Raw genomic sequence first — 21,944 nt, forward strand, 5'->3', positions numbered from 1 at the left:
CCCACCATCAACATCCTGGGGGTCACCATTGACCAGAAACTTAATTGGACCAGCCATATAAATACAGTGGCATCTCCAACAAGAGAGAGTCTAACCACCTCCCCTTGACGTCCAGTGGCCGAATCCCCCACCATCAACATCCTGGGGGTCACCATTGACCAGAAACTTAACTGGACCAGCCACTGTGGCTACAAGAGCAGGTCAGAGGCTGGGTATTCTGCGGCGAGTGACTCACCACCTGACTCCCCAAAGCCTTTCCACCATCTACAAGGCACAGGTCAGGAGTGTAATGGAATACTCTCCACTTGCCTGGATGAGTGCAGCTCCAACAACACTCAAGAAGCTCGACACCATCCAGGGCAAAGCAGCCCGCTTGATTGGCACCCCATCCACCACCCTAAACATTCACTCCCTTCACCACCGGCGCACCGTGGCTGCAGTGTGGACCATCCACAGGATGCACTGCAGCAACTCGCCAAGGCTTCTTCGACAGCACCTCCCAAACCCGCGACCTCTCCCACCTAGAAGGACAAGCCTGGGTGAGGGACTTAAATTAATTAAGATTAATATAGAAAAAGTACCAGAAAGATTATTGGGACTAAAAGCCGACAAATCCCCTGGATCAGATGGCCAACGTCCTAGGGTTTTAAAAGAGGTGGCTTCAGAGATCGTGGATGCATTGGTTGTGATCTTGCAAAATTCCCTCGATTCTAGATTGGAAGGTCACAAATGTAACCCTGTTAGTCAAGAAAGGAGGGAGAGAGAAAACAGGGAACGACAGGCCAGTTAGCCTGACATCGGTCATCGGGAAAATACTGGAAAACATTATTAAGGACGTAGTAACAGGACACTTAGAAAATCATAATATGATCAGGCAGAGTCAACATGGTTTTATGAAAGGGAAATCATGTTTGATAAATTTATTAGAGTTCTTTGAGGATGTAACGAGCAGGGTCGATAAGGGGGAACCAGTGGATGTAGTATATTTGGATTTTCAAAAGGCATTCGATAAGGTGCCACATAAAAGGTTGTTACACAAGTTAAGGGCTCATGGGATTGGGGGTAATATATTATCATGGATAGAGGATTGGTTAACGGACAGAAAACAGAGAGTAGGGATAAACGGGTCATTCTCAGGCTGGCAGGCTGTAACTAGTGGGATACCGCAAGGATCAGTGCTTGGGCCTCAGCTATTTACAATCTATATTAATGACTTAAATGAAGGGACCGAGTGTAATGTATCCAAGTTTGCTGATGATACAAAGCTAGGTGGGAGAGTAAGCTGTGAGGAGGACACAGAGTCTGCAAAGGGATATAGACAGGTTCAGTGAGTGGGCAAGAAGGTGGCAGATGGAGTATAATGTGGGGAAATGTGAGTTTATTCACTTTGGTAGGAAGAATAGAAAACAGAATATTTTTCTAAATGGTGAGAAACTATTAAATGTTGGTGTTCAGAGGGATTTGGGTGTCCTCGTACAAGAAACACAAAAAGTTAACAGGGAGGTACAGCAAGTAATTAGGAAGACAAATGCCATGTTGGTCTTTATTACAAGGGGGTTGGAGTACAAGAGTGAGGAAGTCTTGCTGCAATTGTACAGGGCTTTAGTGAGACCTCACCTGGAGTACTGTGTACAGTTTTGGTCTCCTTATCCAAGGAAGGATATACTTGCCTTAGAGGCAGTGCAACGAAGGTTCACTAGATTGATTCCTGGGAGGAGAGGGTTGTCCTATGAGGAGAGATTGAGTAGAATGGGCCAATACTCTCTGGAGTTTAGAAGAATGAGAGGTGATCTCATTGAAACATATCAGATTCTGAGGGGGCTTGACAGGGTAGATGCTGAGAGGCTGTTTTCCCTTGGCCGGAGAGTCTAGAACGAGGGGGCATAGTCTCAGGATAAGGGGTCGGCCATTCAAGACTGAGATGAGGAGGAATTTCTTCACTCAGAGGGTGGTGAATCTTTGGAATTCTCTACCCCAGAGGGCTGTGGATGCTCAGTCATTGAGTACATTCAAGGCTGAGATGGATGGATTTTTGGACTCTCGGGGAATCAAGGGATATGGGGATCGTGGAGTTGAGGTCGAAGATCAGCCATGATCTGATTGAATGGCGGAGCAGGCTCAAGGGGCCGAGTGGCCTACTCCTGCTCCTATTTCTCATGTTCTTGTGTTCATGTATCTTTCTCTGTTCCAAGGAGAACAATCCCAGCTTCTCCAGTCTATCCATGTAACTGAAGTCCCTCATCCCTGGAACCATTCCAGTAAATCTCCTCTGCACCCTCTCTAAGGCCTTCACATCTTTCCTAAAGTGCGGGGCCCAGATCTGGACATAATGCTCCAGTTGTGGCCAAACCAGTGTTTTATAAAGGTTCATCATCACTTCCTTGCTTTTGTACTCTGTGCCTCTATTTATAAAGCCCAGGATCCCGTTTGCTTTTTTAACCACTTTCTCAACCTGTCCTGCCACCTTCAATGATTTGTGCACATATACCCCCAGATCTCTCTGTTCCTGTACCCCTTTTAGAGTTGTGCCCTCAAGTTTATATTGCCTCTCCTCGTTCTTCCTGCCAAAATGTATCACTTCGCACTTCTCTGTGTTAAATTTCATCTGCCACGAGTCCGCCCATTCCACCAGCCTGTCTATATCCTCTTGAAGTCTATCACTATCCTCCTCACTGTTCACTACCCTTCCAAGTTTTGTGTCATCTGCAAATTTGGAAATTGTGCCCTGTATACCCGAGTACAAGTCATTAATATATATCAAGAAAGGCAGTGGTCCCAGCACCGACACCTGGGGAGCACCAGTGTACACCTCCCTCCAGTCCGAAAAACAACCATTCACCACTGCTCTCTGTTTCCTGTCCCTTAGACAATTCTGTATCCATGTTGCTACTGCCCCCTTTATTCCACGGGCCGCAATCTTGATGACAAGCCTACCATGCAGTACTTTATCAAACGCCTTTTGAAAGTCCATATACACCACATCCACCGCACTGCCCTCATCGACCCTCTCTGTTACCTCATCAAAAAACTCAATCGAGTTAGTTAAACACGATTTGCCTTTAACAAACCCGTGCTGGCTTTCCCCAATCAATCCACACTTGTCCAAGTGACTGTTCATTCTGTCCCGGATTATAGTTTCTAAAAGTTTCCCCACCACCGATGTTAAACTGACCGGCCTGTAGTTGCTGGGTTTATCCTGACACCCTTTTTTGAACGAGGGTGTGACATTTGCAATTCTCCAGTCCTCTGTCACCACCCCCGTATCTAAGGATGCTTGGACGATTATGGCCAGTCCCTCCGCAATTTCCACCCTTACTTCCCTCAGCAACGTATGGTGCATCCCATCCGGACCGGGTGACTTATCTACTTTAAGTACAGCCGGCCTTTCTAGTACCTCCGCTTTATCAATTTTTAGCCCATCCAGTATCTCAACTGCATCTTCCTTCACTGAGACTCTGGCAGCATCTTCTTCCTTGGTAAAGACAGATGTAAAGTACTCACTGAGTACCTCGGCCATCCCCTCTGCCTCCATGAGTAGATCTCCTTTTTGGTGCCTAATCGGCCCCACCCCTCCTCTCACTACCCGTTTACTGTTTACAGCCTGTAGAAGACTTTTGGATTCCCTTTTATGTTGGCTGCCAGTCTATTCTCATACTCTCTCTTTGCCCCTCTCATTTCCTTTTTCACTTCCCCTCTGAACTTTCTATATTCTGCCTGGTTCTCACTTGTGTTATCAACCTGACATCTGTCATACGCCCCCTTTTTTCTGCTTCATTTTACTCTCTATCTCGTCCGTCATCCAGGGAGCTCTGGCTTTAGTTTCCCTACCTTTCTCCCTGGTGGGAATGTACCCAGACTGTACCCGAACCATCTCCTCCTTAAAGGCCACCCATTGTCCGATTACACTTTTGCCTGCCGATCTTTGATTCCAATTTACCCGGGCCAGATCTGTTCTCATCCCATCGAAATTGGCCCTCCTCCAATTGAGTATTTTTACTTTAGGGTGGTCCGTGTCCTTTTCCATAACTAACCTAAACCTTGTGATATTATGATCACTGTTCCCTAAATGCTCCCCCACTGACACTTGCTCCATTTGGCCCACCTCCTTCCCCAGAACCAGGTCCAGCGATGCCTCCTTCCTCGTTGGGCCGGAGATCAAGAAAGTTCCCCTGAACACACTTCAGAAATTCCTCCCCCCTCTCTGCCCCTTATATTACTATCCCAGTCTATATTAGGATAGTTGAAGTCCCCCATTATTACCACTCTATGGATCTTGCCCCTCTCTGTAATTTCCCTGCAAATTTGCTCCTCTATCTCCTTCCCTCTCGTCGATAGAATACACCCAGTAGTGTAATGGCACCGCTATTGTTTCTTAACTCCAGCCAAATAGATTCTGTCCTTGACCCTTCCAGGACATCCTCTCTCTCCAGCACTGCAATATTCTCCTTAATCAATACTGGCCCCATCTCCTATCTTTCCTGAGCACCTTGTATCCGGGGATATTTAGTACCCAATCCTGAGCCAGGTTTCAGCCAGGTCTCCCTTACCGTCACGATAATGAGCCCTGTACTGACGTACCTTTACGAGATCCTAGCCCAGGGTCTTTAGATGTATTTGGATTATCTAGACCAAAGCCAAGAAATTCCGACTGGACTCAATCCCATTTACGTTTCAGATGATATCAAGCTGAGACTCGCTGGTGGGCCGAATTCCTGCACCGGAAGGCTGGAAATCTATTACAACTGGCAGTGGGGTCGGATTTGTGACCCGTTCTGGACCCTCCCGGATGCGGAAGTAGCCTGCAGGTATCTGGGATGTGGTTTCGCTCGATCTGCCCTCTACAACGCGAGCTACGGCCGAGGGACCGGGCCGGTTATCGTGAACTACGTCCGCTGCACCGGTGCAGAGGCTGCACTTTGGCTCTGCAGCCTAAGTCTGGTCGTGAGACATCGCATCCAACGTGACGTTAGCGTCCAGTGTTCAGGTAAGGGACCGGTCAATATTTAACATGACCAAAACAGGAAAGGAACTTCCCACACCGACCGTTTTAAGAAAGCACATGCGATGATATAACATGACCTCAGGGCGCTATCAAGCCAAGGAAGTGCATTCGTGAAGGGCAGTTGTAACCTAGGAAACGGGGCAGCCAATTTTGCGCACAGCAAGATCCCACCAACAGCAATGAGGCAATGGCTAGACCTTCTGTTTTTTGATGCTTTTGGTCAGAAATGGGGATGTTCGCTGATGATTGCACAGTGTTCAGTTCCATTCGCAACCCCTCGGATAATGAGGCAGTCCGAGCCCGCATGCAGCAAGATCTGGACAACATCCAGGCTTGGGCTGATAAGTGGCAAGTAATATCCGTGCCAGGCAATGACTATCTCCAACAAGAGAGAGTCTAACCACCTCCCCTTGACATTTAACGGCATTACCATCGCCGAATCCCCCACCATCAACATCCTGGGGGGTCACCATTGACCAGAAACTTAACTGGACCAGCCACATAAATACTGTGGCTACAAGAGCAGGTCAGAGGCTGGGTATTCTGCGGCGAGTGACTCACCTCCTGACTCCCCAAAGCCTTTCCACCATCTACAAGGCACAAGTCAGGAGTGTGATGGAATACTCTCCACTTGCCTGGATGAGTGCAGCTCCAACAACACTCAAGAAGCTCGACACCATCCAGGGCAAAGCAGCCCGCTTGATTGGCACCCCATCCACCACCCTAAACATTCACTCCCTTCACCACCGGCACACAGTGGCTGCAGTGTGGACCATCCACAGGATGCACTGCAGCAACTCGCCAAGGCTTCTTCGACAGCACCTCCCAAACCCGCGACCTCTCCCACCTAGAAGGACAAGAGCATCAGGCACATGGGAACAACACCACCTGCACGTTCCCCTCCGAGTCACACAGCATCCCGACTTGGAAATATATCGTCCGTCCCTTCATCGTCGCTGGGTCAAAATCCTGGAACTCCCTTCCCAACAGCACTGTGGGAGAACCTTCACCACACGGACTGCAGCGGTTCAAGAAGGCGGCTCACCACCACCTTCTCAAGGGGCAATCAGGGATGGGCAATAAATGCCGGCCTCGCCAGCGACGCCCACGTCCCATGAACGAATAATAAAAAGTTGGTTGGTGGGAGAACTCCCCCCTGCTCTTCTTCGAAATAACGGCCTTGGGATCTTTTTACGTCCGCGTGAGAGGGGCAGACGGGGCCTCGGTTTAACATACTCATCCGAAAGACGGCACCTCCGACAGTGCAACACTCCCTCAGTACTGACCCTCTGACAGTGCGGCGCTCCCTCGGTACCGACCCTCCAACAGCGCGGCGCTCCCTCGGTACCGACCCTCCGACAGCGCGGTGCTCCCTCGGTACCGACTCTCCGACAGCCCGGCGCTCCCTCGGTACCGACCCTCCGACAGCGCGGTGCTCCCTCGGTACCGACTCTCCGACAGCCCGGCGCTCCCTCGGTACCGACCCTCCGACAGCGCGGCGCTCCCTCGGTACCGACCCTCCGACAGCGCGGCGCTCCCTCGGTACCGACCCTCCGACAGCGCGGCGCTCCCTCGGTGCTGCTCTGGGAGTGTCAGGCTGGATTTTTTTCTGTGCTCACGTCTCTGTAGTGGGACTTGGACCCTCAACTTTCCGACTCGGAGGTAAATGTGCAGCCCACTGAGAACTCTGGTTGACCCCAGAGGTCCATGCGGATGGGATTGATGGCATGAGGTGTTGGAAATCCCACCTTGTGGTAATTCTTCAAGGAGCAGACGCGGACTCGATGGGCTGAACGGCCTCCTTCCGTGCTCCATCATTCAATATTTCTACGAGTATCACAGAAAAGGAGGATGACCTTGCACCTCTGCCATCTTGTCGTTGGTAAGACAGCATCTCACCATGTTCCAACTCTCGTTCGAACCATTCCAGATCAACCAAGAAGTCCCAGCATCTACCTGTCCAGGATGAGCGGTGGATTTATTAACGGGGAAACCATCGATATCACATGCGCCACTGACAGCTACAACGCAAACGCTACGTTTTACCTGCGGAAGATGAATAGGGAGACCACCTCCCCGCCCGAGGCAAGGCGAGGGACACGTGAAAGCATCATTTTCCGCCTTGCTGACGTAAACAGCTCTCACCAGGGAAACTACACTTGCACGTATCAGTTACAGCGAGATGGGAGGACTCACAACTCAACAGAGAGCAGAGCAGTGCAGATATTTGTTGACGGTAAGATGGCGGGTTTGGCACGACGACCTCTGGCTAATTATAGTCGGCCCCCTTGAGGCGTTTAAGGCGCTTTACCCGTGACAGATTACGAAGTTAGAACCTGGGCTCCTGATTGACCGTAAGACCAGAAGAGATAGGAGCAGGATTGGGCCATTCGGCCCCTCGAGCCTGCTCCCCCATTCAGTGAGATCATGGCTGATCTGATTTTTACCTCAACTCCACTTTCCCCGCCCTTTCCCCACGTCTTTTGTCTCCCTCGCTGCTCAAAAATTGGTCTAACTCAGCCTTGAATGTATTCAATGACTCAGCCTCCACGGCTTTTTGGGGTCAAGAATTCCAAAGATTCACGACCCTCTGGGAGAAGAAATTCCTCCTAATTTCCGTCTTAAACGGGCGACCCCTTATTCTGAGACTATGCCCCCTAGTTTTAGATTCCCCCATGAGGGGTAACATCCTCTCAGCATCTACCCTATCGAGTCCCCTCAGAATCCTGTCTGTTTCAATAAGATCTCCTCTCATTTTTCGAAACTCCAATGAGTAGAGACCCAACCTGTTCAATCTTTCCTCATAAGACAACCCTTCCATACCCGGAATCAACCGAGTGAACCTTCTCTGAACTGCCTCCAATGCAAGTATGTCCTTCCTTAAATAAGGGCACCAGAACTGTCCGCAGTACTCCAGGTGTGGTCTCACCAGCACCCTGTACAGTTGGAGCATGACTTCCCTGCTTTTATACTCCATCCCCCTAGAGATAAAGGCCAATATTCCGTTTGCCTTCCGGATTACCTGCTGCACCTGTATGTTGACTTTTTGTGTTTCATGTACGAGGACACCCAGATGGTGAATTGAGGTCCGATGACCGATGTCTCCTTCTCCAATCTCCCCCTCTTCACCCCCCCGCCCGTTGTCCGCCCGATCGTCCCCTCTCCCCACTGATCTTCCCCTCTCCCCCCTGATCTTCCCCTCTCCCCCCCGATCTTCCCCTCTCCCCCTGATCTTCCCCTCTCCCCCCCGATCTTCCCCTCTCCCCCCGATCTTCCCCTCTCCCCCCGATCTTCCCCTCTCCCCCCCGATCTTCCCCTCTCCCCCCCGATCTTCCCCTCTCCCCCCGATCTTCCCCTCTCCCCCCGATCTTCCCCTCTCCCCCCCGATCTTCCCCTCTCCCCCCGATCTTCCCCTCTCCCCCCGATCTTCCCCTCTCCCTCCCTGATCTTCCCCTCTCCCCCCGATCTTCCTCTCTCCCCCCGATCTTCCCCTCTCCCCCCGATCTTCCCCTCTCCCTCTGATCTTCCTCTCCCACGATCTTCCCCTCTCCCCCCGATCTTCCCCTCTCCCCCTGATCTTCCCCTCTCCCCCCGATCTTCCCCTCTCCCCCCGATCTTCCCCTCTCCCCCCCGATCTTCCCCTCTCCCCCCGATCTTCCCCTCTCCCCCCGATCTTCCCCTCTCCCTCCCTGATCTTCCCCTCTCCCCCCGATCTTCCCCTCTCCCCCCGATCTTCCCCTCTCCCCCCGATCTTCCCCTCTCCCTCTGATCTTCCTCTCCCACGATCTTCCCCTCTCCCCCTGATCTTCCCCTCTCCCCCTGATCTTCCCCTCTCCCCCTGATCTTCCCCACTCCCCTTGATATTCCTCTCCCACGATCTTCCCCTCTCCCCCGATCTTCCCCTCTCCCCCTGATCTTCCCCTCTCCCTCTGATCTTCCTCTCCCACGATCTTCCCCTCTCCCCCCGATCTTCCCCTCTCCCCCCGATCTTCCCCTCTCCCCCTGATCTTCCTCTCCCCCTGATCTTCCCCTTTCCCCCCGATCTTCCCCTCTCCCCCTGATCTTCCCCTCTCCCCCTGATCTTCCTCTCCCCCTGATCTTCCCCTTTCCCCCCGATCTTCCCCTCTCCCCCTGATCTTCCTCTCCCCCTGATCTTCCTCTCCCCCTGATCTTCCCCTCTCCCCCTGATCTTCCTCTCCCCCTGATCTTCCCCTTTCCCCCCGATCTTCCCCTCTCCCCCTGATCTTCCTCTCCCCCTGATCTTCCCCTTTCCCCCCGATCTTCCCCTCTCCCCCTGATCTTCCCCTCTCCCCCTGATCTTCCCCTCTCCCCCTGATCTTCCCCTCTCCCTCTGATCTTCCTCTCCCACGATCTTCCCCTCTCCCCCTGATCTTCCTCTCCCCCTGATCTTCCCCTTTCCCCCCGATCTTCCCCTCTCCCCCTGATCTTCCTCTCCCCCTGATCTTCCCCTTTCCCCCCGATCTTCCCCTCTCCCCCTGATCTTCCTCTCCCCCTGATCTTCCTCTCCCCCTGATCTTCCCCTCTCCCCCTGATCTTCCTCTCCCCCTGATCTTCCCCTTTCCCCCCGATCTTCCCCTCTCCCCCTGATCTTCCTCTCCCCCTGATCTTCCCCTTTCCCCCCGATCTTCCCCTCTCCCCCTGATCTTCCTCTCCCCCTGATCTTCCCCTTTCCCCCCGATCTTCCCCTCTCCCCCTGATCTTCCGCTCCCCCTGATCTTCCCCTCTCCCCCTGATCTTCCTCTCCCCCTGATCTTCCTCTCCCCCCGATCTTCCCCTCTCCCCCTGATCTTCCCCTCTCCCCCTGATCTTCCCCTCTCCCCCTGATCTTCCTCTCCCCCTGATCTTCCCCTTTCCCCCCCGATCTTCCCCTCTCCCCCTGATCTTCCTCTCCCCCTGATCTTCCCCTCTCCCCCTGATCTTCCTCTCCCCCTGATCTTCCCCTCTCCCCCTGATCTTACTCTCCCCCTGATCTTCCCCTCTCCCCCTGATCTTCCTCTCCCCCTGATCTTCCCCTTTCCCCCCCGATCTTCCCCTCTCCCCCTGATCTTCCCCTTTCCCCCCGATCTTCCCCTCTCCCCCTGATCTTCCTCTCCCCCTGATCTTCCCCTCTCCCTCCCCGATCTTCCCCTCTCCCCCTGATCTTCCCCTTTCCCCCCGATCTTCCCCTCTCCCCTGATCTTCCTCTCCCCCTGATCTTCCCCTTTCCCCCCCGATCTTCCCCTCTCCCCCTGATCTTCCCCTCTCCCCTTGATATTCCTCTCCCACGATCTTCCCCTCTCCCCCTGATCTTCCCCTCTCCCCCTGATCTTCCTCTCCCCCTGATCTTCCCCTTTCCCCCCCGATCTTCCCCTCTCCCCCTGATCTTCCCCTTTCCCCCCGATCTTCCCCTCTCCCCCTGATCTTCCCCTCTCCCCCCGATCTTCCCCTCTCCCCCTGATCTTCCTCTCCCCCTGATCTTCCCCTTTCCCCCCGATCTTCCCCTCTCCCCCTGATCTTCCTCTCCCCCTGATCTTCCCCTTTCCCCCCGATCTTCCCCTCTCCCCCTGATCTTCCTCTCCCCCTGATCTTCCTCTCCCCCTGATCTTCCCCTCTCCCTCTGATCTTCCTCTCCCACGATCTTCCCCTCTCCCCCCGATCTTCCCCTCTCCCCCCGATCTTCCCCTCTCCCCCTGATCTTCCTCTCCCCCTGATCTTCCCCTTTCCCCCCGATCTTCCCCTCTCCCCCTGATCTTCCTCTCCCCCCGATCTTCCCCTCTCCCCCTGATCTTCCCCTCTCCCCCCGATCTTCCCCTCTCCCCCTGATCTTCCCCTCTCCCCTCGATCTTCCCCTCTCCCCCTGATCTTCCTCTCCCCCTGATCTTCCCCTCTCCCCCTGATCTTCCTCTCCCCCTGATCTTCCCCTCTCCCCCTGATCTTCCTCTCCCCCTGATCTTCCCCTCTCCCCCTGATCTTCCTCTCCCCCTGATCTTCCTCTCCCCCTGATCTTCCTCTCCCCCTGATCTTCCCCTTTCCCCCCCGATCTTCCCCTCTCCCCCCGATCTTCCCCTCTCCCCCCGATCTTCCCCTCTCCCCCTGATCTTTCTCTCCCCCTGATCTTCCCCTCTCCCCCTGATCTTCCTCTCCCCCTGATCTTCCTCTCCCCCTGATCTTCCCCTCTCCCCCTGATCTTCCCCTTTCCCCCCGATCTTCCCCTCTCCCCCTGATCTTCCTCTCCCCCTGATCTTCCCCTCTCCCCCTGATCTTCCCCTCTCCCCCTGATCTTCCTCTCCCCCTGATCTTCCCCTCTCCCCCTGATCTTCCTCTCTCCCCCTGATCTTCCTCTCCCCCTGATCTTCCCCTCTCCCCCTGATCTTCCTCTCCCCCTGATCTTCCCCTTTCCCCCCGATCTTCCCCTCTCCCCCTGATCTTCCTCTCCCCCTGATCTTCCCCTCTCCCCCTGATCTTCCTCTCCCCCTGATCTTCCCCTTTCCCCCCGATCTTCCCCTCTCCCCCTGATCTTCCTCTCCCCCTGATCTTCCCCTCTCCCCCTGATCTTCCTCTCCCCCTGATCTTCCCCTTTCCCCCCGATCTTCCCCTCTCCCCCCGATCTTCCCCTCTCCCCCTGATCTTCCTCTCCCCCTGATCTTCCCCTCTCCCCCTGATCTTCCTCTCCCCCTGATCTTCCCCTTTCCCCCCGATCTTCCCCTCTCCCCCTGATCTTCCTCTCCCCCTGATCTTCCCCTTTCCCCCCGATCTTCCCCTCTCCCCCTGATCTTCCTCTCCCACGATCTTCCCCTCTCCCCCTGATCTTCCTCTCCCCCTGATCTTCCCCTCTCCCCCTGATCTTCCTCTCCCCCTGATCTTCCTCTCCCCCTGATCTTCCCCTCTCCCCCCCGATCTTCCCCTCTCCCCCCGATCTTCCCCTCTCCCCCTGATCTTCCCCTCTCCCCCTGATCTTCCCCTTTCCCCCCGATCTTCCCCTCTCCCCCTGATCTTCCTCTCCCCCTGATCTTCCCCTCTCCCTGATCTTCCCCTCTCCCCCTGATCTTCCTCTCCCCCTGATCTTCCCCTCTCCCCCTGATCTTCCTCTCCCCCTGATCTTCCCCTTTCCCCCCGATCTTCCCCTCTCCCCCTGATCTTCCTCTCCCCCGATCTTCCCCTCTCCCCCTGATCTTCCTCTCCCCTGATCTTCCCCTCTCCCCCTGATCTTCCTCTCCCCCGATCTTCCCCTCTCCCCCTGATCTTCCTCTCCCCCTGATCTTCCCCTCTCCCCCTGATCTTCCTCTCCCCCGATCTTCCCCTCTCCCCCCCACCCCCCCCCCCCGATCTTCCACTCCAGCACTGGTTGATGTCCCTCTCTCTCTCTCCCTCTCTCTTTCTCTCTCTCACCTCCCGCTGCCGCTCCCTAGGGCAGCCAGCCTGATAAATGGGGCTGGACGCCATTCCTGGAGAGCGCCTTAATCTCCATCAATCCTGATGCTTCTAAAAGCACACTGAAGCCATCAGCCATTTGTTTCACCAAAGATCTCTCCCGTCACAGGTCGTTCCTCCAATCAAACGTTCTTTTCACCTCGTTTTACGTCGAGTGTCCAGCACAGAAACAGGCCATTCGGCCCAACTGGTCTATCCCGGTGTTTATGCTCCGCACGAGCCTCCTCCCTCCCTACTCCATCTCACCCTATCCTTCTATTCCTTTCTCCCTCATGTGTTTATCTAGATTCCTCTTAAATCCATCCACACTATTCCCCTCGACTACTCCTTGTGGGAGCGAGTTCCACATTCTCACCACTCTCTGGGGATAGAAGTTTCTCCTGAATTCCCGATTGGATTTATTGGTGACTATCTTATATTTATGGCCCTCCTCGAGTTCTGGTCTCTCCCCCCACAAGTGGAGACATCTTCTCTACGTCTACCCTATCGAAAACCCTTTCACGATCTTAAAGGCCCTCGATCAGGTCACCCCTTGGTCTTCGTCCCAGCCTCTTCAGTCTTCCCTGATAGTCATTTCTCGCATCGCACCCTGCGTGAGTTTTATGTTTGGTTTGTTTCAGACCAGGCCGCCGGCCCGCAGATAAGCGTAAATCGGATCTCAGCTCTGTTCGTGCGAGGCGAGACGGTGGCCGTAACGTGCACTGCCCCCAGTTACTACACGGTCAGTGCTTTCTACTTGTCCATCGAGCAACGCAGCTACGTTAGGCACCAGAAAACTACCATTGCCACATTCACGGTGAACGATATCAGCGCCTCGGGCATGTACAATTGCACCTGCAAGTACAAGATAACAATCGCTGGCAGGTTTATCAACTCTACGGCGAGTTCCCCCATACAGATCACAGTGACAGGTGAGAAATGACTCTTCATTACTCCCCGATCTTCTCGAAGGACGCGATCGGGCTGGAGAGGGGTGGGGGGGCGGAGGAGAGCGTGGCCAGGGCTGGAGAATCTTAGCCGTGAGGAAAGATTGGGTGGGCTGGGGTTGTTCTCCTCGGAACAGAGGAGGCTGAGGGGCAATTCGATTGAGGCGTAGGGGGAGCCTGGATAGAGCTCGTTTCTCGGCCGTGAATTTTCCGTGACCCTGCGATTCCAAGGATGACTCGCGGTTATGGCGTTTGGTATCTCGGGCGTCACTGCAGAAAGGGACGATTCTCTGCCCTCCCAATCCGTGGTCTGTCCAGCGATTTGAGACGTCCCCCACAAGAGTCAAAGCCCCGACCCGTTTTTTTTTTTTTGTCTCCCCAGATCAACTCCCGAAGCCGGGGATAACCCTCCGACCGAGATATTTCGGGAACGCTGGCATCGAGTGCGGCTCACCTATTCCGGAAAGCAGGTTTGAACTCTTCAGGAACAGCGAGGAGGAGAGCTTCGATTCCCAGGTGGCTTACGGCAGGCTGACACATTATACCTTCTCGGCCCCACGACAGACAGACGACAGCCAGTGGGATTACTACACCTGCCGGTACAGCGTCCAAGTCTCGGGACGCCTGTACGTCTCGCCTCACAGTGAGCCGCTGGTCGTCACCGACCCTGGTATGTGCTGCACAGGGGGACGATTATTACAGAAATGGGTGGTAGATTGGGGAAATGTTGATGTTCAAAGGGACCTGGGTGTCCTTGTACACCAGTCGCTGAAAGCGAGCATTCAGGTGCAGCAAGCAGTTGGGAAGGCGAATGGTATGTTGGCCTTCATTGCAAGAGGATTTGAGTACAGGAGCAGGGATGTCTTACTGCAGTTATACAGGGCCTTGGTGAGACCACATCTGGAGTATTGTGTGCAGTTTTGGTCTCCTTATCTGAGGAAGGATGTCCTTGCCATGGAGGGAGTGCAACGAAGGTTCACCAGACTGATCCCTGGGATGGCAGGACTGTCGTATGAGGAGAGATTGGGTCGACTCGGCCTGTATTCACTCGAGTTTAGAAGAATGAGAGGGGATCTCATTGAAATGTATAAAATTCTAACAGGACTGGACAGACGAGATGCAGGGAGGATGTTCCCGATGGCTGGGAGGGGTCCAGAACGAGGGGGGTCACAGTCTCAGGATACGGGGGGGTGGGACGTTTAGGACTGAGATGAGGAGAAATGTCTTCACTCGGAGGGTGGTGAACCTGTGGAATTCTCTACCCCAGAAGGCAGCGGAGGCCGAGTCACCGAATATATTCAAGAAGGAGCTGGATAGATTTCTAGACACAAAAGGCATCAAGGGGTACGGGGAGAGAGAGATCTGGGGGTATCTGTGCACAAATCAGTGAAGGTGGCAGGGCAGGTTGAGAAAGTGGTTAAAAAAGCATACGGGATCCTGGGCTTTATAAATAGAGGCACAGAGTACAAAAGTAAGGAAGTCATGATGAACCTTTATAAAACACTGGTTCGGCCACAACTGGAGTATTGGGTCCAGTTCTGGGCACCGCACTTTAGGAAAGATGTGAAGGCCTTAGAGAGGGTGCAGAGGAGATTTACTAGAATGGTTCCAGGGATGAGGGACTTTAGTTACGTGGATAGACTGGAGAAGCTGGGGTTGTTCTCCTTGGAACAGAGACGGTTGAGAGGAGATTTGATCGAGGTGTTCAAAATCATGAAGGGTCCAGACAGAGTAGATAGAGAGAAACTGCTCCCATTGGCGGAAGGGTCAAGAACCAGAGGACACAGATTTAAGGTGATTGGCAAAAGAACCAAAGGTGAGATGAGGAGAAACTTTTTTCCCCAGCGAGTGGTTAGGATCTGGAATGCACTGCCCGAGGGGGTGGTGGAGGCAGATTCAATCATGGCCTTCAAAAAGGGAACTGGATAAGGACTTGAAGGGAAAAGATTTGCAGGGCTACGGGGATCGGGCCGGGGAGTGGGACTGGCCGGATTGCTCTTGCGTACAGCCGGCGTGGATTCGATGGGCCGAATGGAAGTAACCATTGTAGGATTCTATGATTCTAATTGTTAGATGGTGCCAGAGGAAATATTTTCTCCATCGATCGTATCGGCTCCCGTCAGTCACCTCGATTAGATCACCCCTTAAGAGTCTAAACTCAAGGGAACACGAGCCAAGACCCTGCAACGCATCTCACGGGGACTCTTCTGAGCTTGTTTATCGGGACAAGGCAGGCGAAACTCAATCTCAGAGAGGGTGAGAAACGGGCGCTCTCAGATCCGCTCTGGGCGGCATAGGGTGATTTTGACTTTGGGCGAGAGTCTGAAATTGGACGACATGAATTCGGCCACCCTTGAACTCCCCGGCCCATTTTTCCTTCCATCGATTCGGCAAATTTGTCGACACCGTCGGCTAAAGTCAACGTTGCCCCATCTGGAGCTTCCAACTGGCCCGCCCGCCCCGCCCCGCCCCGGCTTAAAGCCGAGGCGCGGGTCGGCCTCCAGTTGGAGAGACCGATCGATTTCTCTCCCATGGCTTCCGAAGCTTTTCCACTGCCCGATTTGTGCCCTGGTTGATTTCCATTGGAGTCCATGGAGATTACAATCGGGGCCGATGTATGATGGGGAGCCGATCCAGTACATTATCGACAAGGTGAGACGATCCCCAGTGTGTTTGTCTGCTGCTGCCTCTTTCATTCTTTGCCTCTATCGAGACCAACGAAATTCCTTAAATCACAGTCGTGCAAAATAGTGCTTCACTCTCAAGCCTTGGGTTTGCTTGTATCTTTCTCCCAGTGCCTTGGCGGTATCACTCGGTTACTGGATGGGGTTCAGGGCGTGAATGGGTGGGAGAACTCGGGAATCTGGGTGGAGATCGGATCTCAATTGCCAAACAATTACCGTTGCTGAATCCCCCACCATCAACGTCCTGGGGGTCACCATTGACCAGAAACTTAACTGGACCAGCCACATAAATAGTGTGGCTACAAGAGCAGGTCAGAGGCTGGGTATTCTGCGGTGAGTGACTCACCTCCTGACTCCCCAAAGCCTTTCCACCATCTACAAGGCACAAGTCAGGAGTGTGATGGAATACTCTCCACTTGCCTGGATGAGTGCAGCTCCAACAACACTCGAGAAGCTCGACACCATCCAGGACAAAGCAGCCCGCTTGATTGGCACCCCATCCACCACCCTAAACATTCACTCCCTTCACCACCGGCGCACCGTGGCTGCAGTGTGGACCATCCACAGGATGCACTGCAGCAACTCGCCAAGGCTTCTTCGACAGCACCTCCCAAACCCGCGACCTCTCCCACCTAGAAGGACAAGGGCAGCATTTATTGCCCATCCCTAATTGCCCCTTGAGAAGGTGGTGGTGAGCCGCCTTCTTGAACCGCTGCAGTCCGTGTGGTGAAGGTTCTCCCACAGTGCTGTTAGGAAGGGAGTTCCAGGATTTTGTCCCAGCGACAATGAAGGAACGGCCGATATATGTTTAGGGTGGTGGATGGGGTGCCAATCAAGCGGGCTGCTTTGTCCTGGATGGTGTCGAGCTTCTTGAGTGTTGTTGGAGCTGCACTCATCCAGGCAAGTGGAGAGTATTCCATCACACTCCTGACTTGTGCCTTGTAGATGGTGGAAAGGCTTTGGGGAGTCAGGAGGTGAGTCACTCGCCGCAGAATACCCAGCCTCTGACCTGCTCTTGTAGCCACAGTATTTATGTGGCTGGTCCAGTTAAGTTTCTGCTCAATGGTGACCCCCCCAGGACGTTGATGGTGGGGGATTCGGCGATGGTAATGCCGTTGAATATCAAGGGGAGGTGGTTAGACTCTCTCTTGTTGGAGATGGTCATTGCCTGGCACTTATCTGGCGCGAATGTTACTTGCCACTTATCAGCCCAAGCCTGGATGTTGTCCAGGTCTTGCTGCATGCGGGCTTGGACTGATCATTATCTGAGGGGTTGCGAATGGAACTGAACACTGTGCAATCATCAGCGAACACCCCCATTTCTGACCTTACGATGGAGGGAAGGTCATTGATGAAGCAGCTGAAGATGGTTGGGTCTCGGACACTGCCCTGAGGAACTCCTGCAGCAATGCCCTGGGGCTGAGATGATTGGCCTCTAACAACCACTACCGTCTTCCTTTGTGCTCGGTATGACTCCAGCCACTGGAGAGTTTTCCCCCTGATTCCCATTGACTTCAATTTTACTCGGGCTCCTTGGTGCCACACTCGGTCAAATGCTGCCTTGATGTCAAGGGCAGTCTCTCTCACCTCACCTCTGGAATTCAGCTCTTTTGTCCATGTTTGGACCAAGGCTGCAATGAGGTCTGGAGCCGAGTGGTCCTGGCAGAACCCAAACTGAGCATCGGTGAGCAGGTTATTGGTACCGCTAACCCCCAGGTCGCTCTGCTCCTGCGCCCCCTGTAAAACTGTCGCCCAGAGAAATGAATTGGTGCTGATCGTCTTTCCAGTGGCAGAAGGGTCGGTCACCAGAGGACGCAGATTTAACATGATTGGCGAGAGGGGGAGAATGTTTTTTTACGCAGCGAGTTGTTCTGACCTGGAATTCGCTGCCTGAAAGGGCGGCAGAAGCAGATTCAATAATAACTTTCAAAAGGGAATTGGAGAAATACTCGAAGGGAAAAAGTTACAGGGATACGGGGGAAAGAGCGGGGCAGGGAGGGGGGGTGGCTTGTGGGACTGGTTCGATCGCTCGCTCGCAGAGCCAGCACAGGCACGATGGACCGAAGGGCCTCGTCCCGCGCGGGACCATTGTGTGAATTCCTTGAGGACGGAGATGGTCCCACAATTTGGGCGGCCAAAATGCAATCGGTTCGCTGGCTTGTCGGCTGACCTGTCGTTCTTTTCGTAGAGAAGCCTCCGAGCTCGGTCATCTCTTTGCCGAGAACTCCTGGCAGCTACGCCCGGGGCGAAACGGTGAGGATTCGATGCGCGTCTCCCAGTTACCACGCCGAGTGCAGGTATTCCCTCCTCAAGTTCGGCGAAGAGGCAAACTTCACGTTGATGAGCTCCTCAAGTCCGACTTGTGAGGCCACCTTCGTGCTGGCAAACGTGACCGCGACCTCTGGAGGACGCTACGCCTGTCGGTTCCAGATGTGGAGGCCGCCAAGAGTTTACAATTCTACCACCAGTGCCAGCGTGGACGTGATTGTGACAGGTTTGTGCTGATATCGATGTTCCAGTTTCAGGATTCAATGTTTCACGGCGGGGGGTCGGGGCGGCCAGTGTGTCCCAGCCACGGATTGTACCGTGGGAGCAGGAGGAGGCCATTCAGCCCCTCGTCCCCGCTCCGCCATTCGATAAGATCATGGGCTGATCTGTGATCTAACTCCATATACCTGCCTTTGGCCCATATCCCTTAATACCCTTTGGTTGCCAAAAAGCTATCTATCTCAGATTTAAATTTAGCAATTGAGCTAGCATCAATTGCCGTTTGCGGAAGAGAGTTCCAAACTTCTACCACCCTTTGTGTGTAGAAATGTTTTCTAATCTCGCTCCTGAAAGGTCTGGCTCTAATTTTTAGACTGTGCCCCCTACTCCTAGAATCCCCAACCAGCGGAAATAGTTTCTCTCTATCCACCCTATCCGTTCCCCTTAATATCTTATAAACTTCGATCAGATCACCCCTTAACCTTCGAAACTCCAGAGAATACAACTCCCAATTTGTGTAATCTCTCCTCGTAACTTAACCCTTGAAGTCCGGGTATCATTCCAGTCAACCTACGCTGCACTTCCTCCAAGGCCAATATGTCCTTCCGAAGGTGCGGTGCCCAGAACTGCTCACAGTGCTCCAGGTGCGGTCTAACCAGGGTTGCTCCTGTTCCTATGTTGCTATGAAATCGGTCTTGGCCTGTTATGCGTCGCGCCCAACCGAGCTGCCTCCGCGTTGTTAATAGGCGTCTTCTTCCATCCTTCTAGATCAGCCAGCCAAACCGTCCATCCATTTGAACAGGTCGCCTGGCTTGTACATCAGAGGAGAAAGCTTTTCCGTCGAGTGCGGTGCCCCCGAGCACTATCCCGTGGCCAGATTTTATTTCTACGTGGACGGGCGAGAGACTTTCACGCGCGGCGAGGGTGGAGAGGCGTCCGGGCTGGCCAGCTCCGCCTTCCCCACGCTGAATATCAGCGGCTCGGCCCAATGCACTTGCCGCTACGAAACCAAAGTGGCGGGAATTTACCGGAACTCAACGATCAGCGACCCGGTCCAGGTCACCGTGACGGGTAAGGGAACGGCTGAAGGGTGCAACCTCACAGGGAGGCGCAGAGGGCTTGAGATTGGAGGCGAGGGAAGAGAACTCGGCCTCGCCAAATCTGGTTGTCCAAATTCCACCCCCAAAAAAAAGGCCTTGAAAATGGCTCTTGTGAACCGTCCTCCTCCAATGTCTGTTGGCGGCCGTTCCTTCAGCCACCGAGACCCAAGGCTCTGGAATTCCCTCCCTCCGCCTCTCTCCCCTTGCTTGAGGACGCTCCTCAAGACCTACCTCGTTGACCAAGGCCTTTGGTCACCCGCCCGAATGCCTCCTTTTGTTGCTTGGGGTTAGAACCATGGAAAAGGTACAGCGGAGAAGGAGGGGGGAGGGGGGAGGGAGTTGCCATTCGGCCCATCGTTTCCGCGCCGGCTCGAAGGACAACCAGGTGCCCGTTCCAATCCCACCTTCCAGCTCCCGGTCCGTAGCCCTGCAGCTTGCAACACTTTCGGTGCAGGTCCAGGTCATTTTAAAAAAGAGTTGAGGGTCCCTGCCTCTCCCACCAATTCGGGCAGCGAATTCCATACACCCACCACCCTCTGGGTAAAAAAGTTCCTCCTCATGTCCCCTCTAATCCTTCCGCCAATCATCTTAAATCTCCATCCTCTAGTTCTGGAACTCTCCGCTAGGGGAAACAGGTACTTCCTGTCTACTCCATCTGGGCCCCTCGTAATTTTGTACACCTCAATCAAGTCCCCCCTCAGCCTCCTCTGCTCCAGGGAAAACAACCCCAGCCTATCCAATCTCTCCTCGTTGCTGCAATTTTCAAGCCCCTGGCAACATTCTTGTAAATCTTCTCTGCACTCTCTCCAGAGCAATTACCTCCTTCCTGTAATGCGGTGACCAGAACTGCGCACAATACTCCAGCTGTGGCCTTACCAGCGTTTTATACAGTTCCATCATGACATCCCTGCTTTTGTAATCTATCCCTCGGCTAATAACGGAGAGCATTCCGTATGCCTTCTTCACAACCTTATCTACCTGTACTGTCACCTTCAGGGACCTGTGCACATGCACTCCAAGGTCTCTCACTCCCTCTCTGCCCCTCCCAATATATTCCCGTTTACTGCGTCTCCCCTTTTACTGTTTGCCCTCCCTAAGTCCATTACCTCACACTTCTCCGGGTTGAACTCCATTTGCCACTTGTCCGCCCACTCCACCGACCCCTTGATGTCTTCTTGGAGTCTCCAGCTGCCCTGTTACTGGGGCTAAGACGGTGAGATTACCAGGGCAGGTCGCACAGACCGGGCCTGTATTCCCTCGAGTGTAGAAGTCGGAAGGGGGTGATCTAATCGAGGGGTTTGAGATGGTTTGAGGATTTGATAGGGTAGACGGAGGGAAACTATTACCACAGCTTCACCACCCTCTGAGTGAAGAAAGTTCTCCTCATCTCGGTTCTAAATGTCCCACCCCCCCGTATCCTGAGACTGCGACCCCCTGGTTCTGGACTCCCCCAGCCATCGGGAACATCCTCCCTGCATCTCGTCTGTCTCGTCCTGTTAGAATTTTATACGTTTCGATGAGATCACCTCTCGTTCTTCCAAACTCGAGTGAATACAGGCCGAGTCGGCCCAATCTCTCCTCATACGTCAGTCCTGCCGTCCCAGGGATCAGTCTGGTGAACCTTCGTCGCACTCCCTCCATGGCAAGGACATCTCTCCTGTCCCTTGTTCATGTAACAGAGAATAAGAGCAGTCCAGGATCGGGGCCACACTGGGTTTTCTGCGGCGAGTGACTCACCTCCTGACTCCCCAAAGCCTTTCCACCATCTCCAAGGCACAAGTCAGGAGTGTGATGGAATACCCTCCACTTGCCTGGATGAGTGCAGCTCCGACAACACTCGAGAAGCTCGACACCATCCAGGGCAAAGCAGCCCGCTTGATTGGCACCCCATCCACCACCTTAAACATTCACTCCCTTCACCACCGGCGCACCGTGGCTGCAGTGTGGACCATCCACAGGATGCACTGCAGCAACTCGCCAAGGCTTCTTCGACAGCACCTCCCAAACCCGCGACCTCTCCCACCGTGAAGGACAAGGGCAGCAGGCACATGGGAACAACACCCACCTGCACGTTCCCCTCCGAGTCACACACCATCCCGACTTGGAAATATATCGGCCGTTCCTTCATCGTCACTGGGTCAAAATCCTGGAACTAACAGCACTGTGGGAGAACCTTCACCACCCGGACTGCAGCGGTTCAAGAAGGCGGCTCACCACCACCTTCTCAAGGGGTGGGAGATAAATGCCGGCCTCGCCCACATCCCATGACCGAAAAGAAAAAGACGGGAATGTCAGGCGTTTCCCTGTCCCGGAG

The 21,944-nt window shown here is 53.9% G+C and overlaps 1 protein-coding gene across 1 annotated transcript in view; it reads left to right on the plus strand.

Annotated features, from left to right (window-relative positions):
* The first annotated feature begins 13,253 nt into the window (after nt 1–13,253).
* LOC137308895 (uncharacterized) overlaps nt 13,254–21,944 on the plus strand; it is a 48,505-nt gene continuing 39,814 nt past the window's right edge. The window contains exons 1-4 of the mRNA XM_067977332.1: nt 13,254–13,344; nt 13,742–14,029; nt 18,232–18,537; nt 19,299–19,601. Coding sequence (XP_067833433.1) covers nt 13,254–13,344; nt 13,742–14,029; nt 18,232–18,537; nt 19,299–19,601 — 988 coding nt within the window. The remainder of the gene's footprint in view (nt 13,345–13,741; nt 14,030–18,231; nt 18,538–19,298; nt 19,602–21,944) is intronic.

Source organism: Heptranchias perlo, unplaced genomic scaffold (genome assembly GCF_035084215.1).
Source record: "Heptranchias perlo isolate sHepPer1 unplaced genomic scaffold, sHepPer1.hap1 HAP1_SCAFFOLD_143, whole genome shotgun sequence".
NCBI classification, from domain to species: domain Eukaryota; kingdom Metazoa; phylum Chordata; class Chondrichthyes; order Hexanchiformes; family Hexanchidae; genus Heptranchias; species Heptranchias perlo.